Genomic DNA, 6,585 nt, shown 5'->3' on the forward strand with positions numbered 1-6,585 from the left:
ATTGGCTTTCCTTCCCACACAGATACTTGGAGCTTCAGAATTCTGCATTGAGAACTAGGTATAAAGCATTCACTTGCCTGCTATTCACTACTACTCACATCTCTGAGGGAGAAGCTTACCCAATGATTATTATCTTTCAGTTCAGACAGACCCCACCATCAAGGATGTGAGAACCCATTGGTTGTTTACCTAGAGCTCTCCTGGAAGGTAAATTGTCCTGCTCATTGAAAGAGACCCTCCCAAAAGATAGAAGTACAAGAAATGGAATATACCTCCAGCAATATAACATCAAAAGCCATTGCATTTTACTTATCTGTGTGAGCAATCAAACTCCTCTGGAATAGAATGTAGGAGAGAATACAAGGAGACTAAAGACATGTCTAGAGAACACCATAGAAGACAATAGAAAACGCAATGGTCATTAAATTATGTATTTGGTTAATTTTCGACATTTATTTTAGCAAGAGAAATAGCATTTAACAGTTTTCAATTCCTCAACTTTATACTGGAGCATAACAAGGTACTTTGTATCAGGTAAATGTTCTGTGAGGAGTTAGTTGAATGGCATTGGGAAAAGAAGTATAAGTGGAATTTGGAGGGGACTTTTAAAATTGTGCCCTTTAAAATACTTTGATATTAAACAAATAAGATGAAAATTAAAGGAGAATATGAAAGCACCAATAACATTTAAAATCCACGTATCTTACAAAAATAAAACAAAAAAACTAAAATAAACCAAAAATGTACAAAACCAACCAATGGGAGGAAAATACTCTCAAAAGATACATTATCTAGAGCCTCCACATCTTTTCATATACAATGCCCAATGACAGAAGCTGAACTGTAACCCCCCAAAAATTCATTAGATGAAGTACTGATTCCCAGCACCTCAAAATGTGACCATATTTGGAGATAGGGTCTAAATGGCTGATGTCATTCTTAACTGTGAGAACCCTGAAGTTTTTCTATTAAATCAGAAAGAAGGCAAAGGACTTCCCCTCTCTCCAGTACTTTTTAATATCATACTGAAAGTCCTAGCTAATGCAATAAAGCAAAAAAAAAAAAAAAAAAAAAGTAAATAAAATGGATTCAGATTGGCTAGAAATAAATGTGTGTCCTTGTTCACAGATCACATGATTGTCTATGTAGAAAATCTGAAAGAATCACCAAAAAGAAACCCCAGAACAAATAAACAATTGTGACAAGGTTGCAGCATACAAAGTTAATATTAAAAACTCATTTTCTTTCCTTTATACCAATAATGAACAGGTAATAAATTAAGTAAAACACACGATGTCATTTACATTTCACCCTGAAAAATGAAATGCTAGGTATAAATATAGCAAAATATGTATTTACGAGAAAAACTACAAAACTAATGCAAAAACTCAAAAAGAACTAACTAAATGGAGGGATATTCCATGTTTATAGATAAAAAGACTCAATATTGTCAAGATGTCAGTTCTTTGCAGTGTCACCCACAGATCGATGTAAACCCAATGAAATTATCAGCAAGCTATTTTATAGATACCAACAAACTGATTTTCAACTTTATATGCAGAGCCAGAAGACCCAAAATAGCCAATATAATATTGAAGGTGAAGAACAAAGTTGGAGAATTGACACTTACCAACTTCAAGACTTACCATAAAGCCAGGCACAGTGGCTCACACCTGTAATCCCAGCACTTTGGGAGGCCAAGGCGGGTGGATCACCTGAGGTCAGGAGTTCAAGACTAGCCAGGCCAGCATGGTGAAACCCTGCCTCTACTAAAAACACAAAAATTAGCTGGGCATGATGGCAGATGCCTGTAGTCTCAGCTACTGAGGAGGCTGAGCCAGGAGACCAAGAGAATCACTTGAACCTGGGAAGCAGAGGTTGCAGTAAACCAAGATCATACCACTGCGCTCCAGCCCAGGCAAAAGAATGAGACTTTGTCTCAAAAAAAAAAAAAAAAAAAAAAAACAGAAGATTTAGTATAAATGTACAGTCCTCAAAACAGGGTGGTGTTTGCAAAATCATAGACAAATAGGTCAAAGAAATAGAGATCCCAGAAATAGATCCACATAAATATGGTCAATGGATCTTTGACAAAGAAGTCAAGGCAAAACAATATTTTTAAAAGAGAGTCTTTTCAAAAATATGTACTAGAACAATAGTATTGCCACATTAAAAAAAAAATCTAGACACAGACTTTAAATCCCTCACAAAAATTAACTCAAAATGGACCACACATCTAAATGTAAAATGCGAAAACTGTAAAACGACTGGAAATGTTCACTAGAAAAAAAGAATAAAATACATTGTGTGTAACCACTGTAGAAATTATGTTACCATCTAAATGAAACAGACTATAACTGCAAGCAGTGTTACAAGCAAATTCTACACAACAGGGAACTGTTAGGGGAAGTCAAATCATCAGGAAGCTGTACGTTAAGAAGGAGGTATGTAATTTAGATGCTTATAATTTATTTCAGGTGAACGACAAATAATTTTAGTATAAGTAAGCCTCATGTAATATTTCTCTTTTATCTTTATGTGCACATGCATTTCACTGGGTATTCTATATTTTTATTTACTAAATCTTATAACTGTGTGCCCTTAGGCGCTTTTACTTTTGCAGGTCCTACCCCATATGATACCAAACATATTCAAATAAAATCACATCCCACAATAATTATAATTTTGTTGCTAAAATATATTACAATGTACCTTTTTGAATCATTATAGTTAAAAGAAACACACTGAATTTCCATATTATAAATGACTTTATAAAAATTCTAGAAATTAGACAAGTGAGGAATTCAAAGATTATCAGTGATAAACAATGGAAAGGGAGAGTTGGTATTATTAATCTCAGGAAAAAGGAAACTAAACAAAGATGTAATGTCACCTCTTCTTTCCAGTCAGAAAGGGAAGCTGTCATAGGGCTCACACACCCAGCATAGCTAGTAATTCACTTGGGAGGTAGAGCAGTGGGGTGTTCAAAGCTGCATGACAAGCATGTTGGTAAATAACCTTCAGCTACAAGAAGAAGAAAAGGTAAAGAAAGGGTATATGGGGAAGGGGAAACAATATAAATAGTATATCCTTATGTGAAACAGACAGGAAAGGTTTCTGAAACCGCTAAACGGAAAAAAGATAAATTTGGAGGCCCATAATTGCTAGCAACAATAGATTATCTTATACTGGTAGAAACCATGTGAGAAGTATTCTTTTTTTTTTTTTTTTTTTCATGTTCAAAAGATACTTTATTTGCCTGTTTTCAAAACAATTTTTCTCCCTTGCTTTAGATAATTAGTAAAAGTTACAGGAGCCAACAAAAGGTGAAGGAGACAACCATCATTCAAGGCCTTTTCAAAAGTGAAAGAGTAGCACTTTTAAAATATCAATCCCAAGAATGTTAAAGAAACAGATTATAGACCGGATGCGGTGGCTCACGCCTGAAATCCCAGCACTTTAGGAGGCCGAGTGGGCCGATCACGAGATCAGGAGATCGAGACCATCTTGGCTAACACGGTAAAACCCCGTCTCTATTAAATATACAAAAAAAATTAGCCGGGCCAGGGGGCAGGCGCCTGCAGTCCCCGCTACTTGGGAGGCTGAGGCAGGAGAAAGGCGTGAACCCGGGAGGCGGAGCTTGCAGTGAACCGAGATCGCGCCACAGCACTCCAGCCTGGGCCACAGAGCGAGACTCCGTCTCAAAAAAAAAAAAAGAAAGAAAAAGAAAAGAAAAAACCAGATTACAGAATTTAAAATTTTAAATACTTCTTGAATTAAAAATAAGTCAATATTTGTAATAAAAGCTTGTTTTAACCAGTTATTTAGTTTTGTGTTAGTGCATTTTTTAATATTAAAGACCTATTTATAGAAAGATTATTATGGTTTCTTTTTAATTACATCCAACTGAATTATACAACCCCTTTAAAAAATTCGTTTTACTAACCTTATTATGACTTACATAGTTCATTTACAACGTGTTTAGACTGTTTTGTCATATATAGCACTCTTTCTTGTACAACCCCATCATTTTTATTTTAGGACAAAAATTTACCACACAAGATTGTTTCTTATATAAAGTTACTTTCCTTTTTTTTTAATCAAAAATACCTCTTTATATCTTTAACTTGCTTTATATCTCTTATTTCCTGATTCCTTTACCTTTTTTACACATAACTCTTATATAAGCCTTGAATTAGACAAAGATATTTTACCTTTAATAAATTCTTAAATTTATTTTAATAATTCTTTAATTCTTTAATTATTAATAAATTATTTAATTCTTAAATTGGAATTGCCCAGATACTTAATATCAATTAACAACCTTAGATCCTAAATTATGACGTTTGTTCCATTACATTTTCCTCATTAATTTAGTAATTTAGCTAGATGATTTACAAAAAATTATGATAGCCAATATTTAAAGTTATTTTTCTATTAACCATTTTTATAGCTGTGAATTTCAGGTATTTACTTAAGTAATAAAACTTATGATTAGTTTTAAGGGTATTTATAACAATTATTTATAACAATATCTCAGTATTCAGCTGTTTTCATTTAAGTCAACAATCATAAGCATATACAAGCAAAGATCATTCTGTCTTGGGCTGGGTTTTATAGTTTATAACCCTTATGGCAAATCTTATAGTATTCTGCAGGAATAAACATGAAACTACTTATCAATAAATGCAAACAAAATGCTAACAATTCTAAAGACATTGCTGATATTATTTTTTTTTCTTTTATTTATTTTTTATTATACTTTAAGTTCTAGGGTACATGTGCATAACGTGCAGGTTTGTTACATCATGTGAGAAGTATTCTTCTGCCGAATTATTAGAGAAGGAACTTTCACTACCATTCAATCTTGGATGTGAAATTGACGTGATCATTAACAGATAAACCTGCCCAGAGATCATCACCATTCAGATCCTCACTGACTTAGTGAAAGCTAAGACAAATCTCTAGGGCATCACTAGGGCTAGAACTAGGCTACCAGAAAACCCGGTTATCAAGATAAATAATATCTTAATGCAACCTTTTTAAAAATCAATGCAAAAAAAACCATGATGAAAACAATATCAAAATTTTCAAGACAGACAGGATCTGATCCTGTAGTTACATGACTCATTTCACTTGCCTCACCCTAATCCTGGTCCTGGAGGGGATCCAAGTTTTCTGCTGCCTCCTTAAATTTCAAACTTGGGGGATCCTATACCTAGCATTTTGACCCCGAGGGATCTTATCCCTAAAATCCTTCATCATCAACAGAAACACACACACACAGTCTCACACATTTGTAAACATCAAAATGCTCCCTCTTGTGAACCTGTTCTCAGCTGTCAACTCTGCCTCCAAGAAGTGCAAACCTGCCCACATTCAGCACCTTTGGTCTTGACATTAAACGCAACTTAACAACATTTCATATTAAAAATATTATTAAAATTACATTATGTTCTGGATCTGCTTTAGCATCCGATGATGAAATCTTCTCTGGAATTGTAGTCTGCAGGAAGATTTTATGAGGATCTAAAAATAAATATAAACTATGTTATTTTGATACCCATGATCTTATGTTGTTCACTTCTCTGATTCTGCATTTGTTTCTCTACATTAGCAGCTATTTTTAATATAATCTATACATCTCGCCCAACACTGTCTTTCTAGTCATTCTTAACTACAAATTTCTGACCCCTTGTCAAGATCTCAAATTTTTATTCTCATTCTCCCCTGCAAATCCCTGTCTACACACACACATACACACACACACACACACACACACACACACAGAGTTTGGCGATGGCACAGCTTGACTAAGTTAACGCTAAGTACCAAATTCGGTGTTGTAAACAGATGTGGAAATGAGAAAACACAGATGCATCCAGAAAGTGAGATATTTTGCAGGGACGAATATAGACATTGAATACAAGGATGATCTGCACTTTTCAATGGGGCAGGTGGAGGCTAACAGTTGCCAAATCAGTCAATCCTTGATAAATAGCTTTTTTTTTATGGTGATGCAATTTTTCGTAGAGTAGCAGAATTTTGTATGTGGAAAAAAACCATAAATTTCATTTTTGTTCATTTTCTGGATCAGGAAGCCATCCCAAAGAAATAAAACGATTTTCTGTCGGAGGCTGCCTCTCTGCCTTTTTGGCCGCAGACCTTGAGGCAAGGGGCCAGGAGAAAGCGGGAGAGCGTGGAGCCAGGATAAAGTCTGAGCTGGACCTGGGCGGTGGAAAGAGTGAACAAGGTCTCCCTCGGAAGCCTGGATTCCTGGACTTACTGAGGTCTGCATGCATCCCACCAAGTCCCGTGAGAAGCACCAGAAGAAGGAACATGGCTCGCTGTCTTGGAGCCCTGGCGATGAACAGCAGTTGAGACGTTGAGACCTGGAGAGGAGCAGCTCGCGCAGGGCTGAGCGCGCGTGAGGCGGCCCAGAGAGGCGGCGGAGAGGAAAAGCTCACGGAAGAAGCGGGAGGTGATTGGAAGTAGGTAATGCGCTGCTGGCGGGCAGCTGAGCACTCAAGAGAAGTATCTCAGCATTGATACGCCAGTCAGTTTATTGTTAAAGAAGAAAGGATT

The 6,585-nt window shown here is 35.8% G+C and overlaps 1 protein-coding gene across 1 annotated transcript in view; it reads right to left on the bottom strand.

Moving 5' to 3' along the window:
- Positions 1 to 6,341, bottom strand: part of LOC104676329 (disintegrin and metalloproteinase domain-containing protein 5) — a 143,119-nt gene extending 136,778 nt beyond the window's left edge. Inside the window, exons 1-2 of the mRNA XM_030938154.1 lie at positions 6,287 to 6,341; positions 5,450 to 5,529 (exon numbers count right to left, since the gene is read on the bottom strand). Of these exons, the coding sequence (XP_030794014.1) occupies positions 5,450 to 5,529; positions 6,287 to 6,341 (135 nt within the window). The remainder of the gene's footprint in view (positions 1 to 5,449; positions 5,530 to 6,286) is intronic.
- Positions 6,342 to 6,585: the final 244 nt, after the last annotated feature.

Source organism: Rhinopithecus roxellana, chromosome 9 (assembly GCF_007565055.1).
Source record: "Rhinopithecus roxellana isolate Shanxi Qingling chromosome 9, ASM756505v1, whole genome shotgun sequence".
Classification (NCBI taxonomy): Eukaryota; Metazoa; Chordata; class Mammalia; order Primates; family Cercopithecidae; genus Rhinopithecus; species Rhinopithecus roxellana.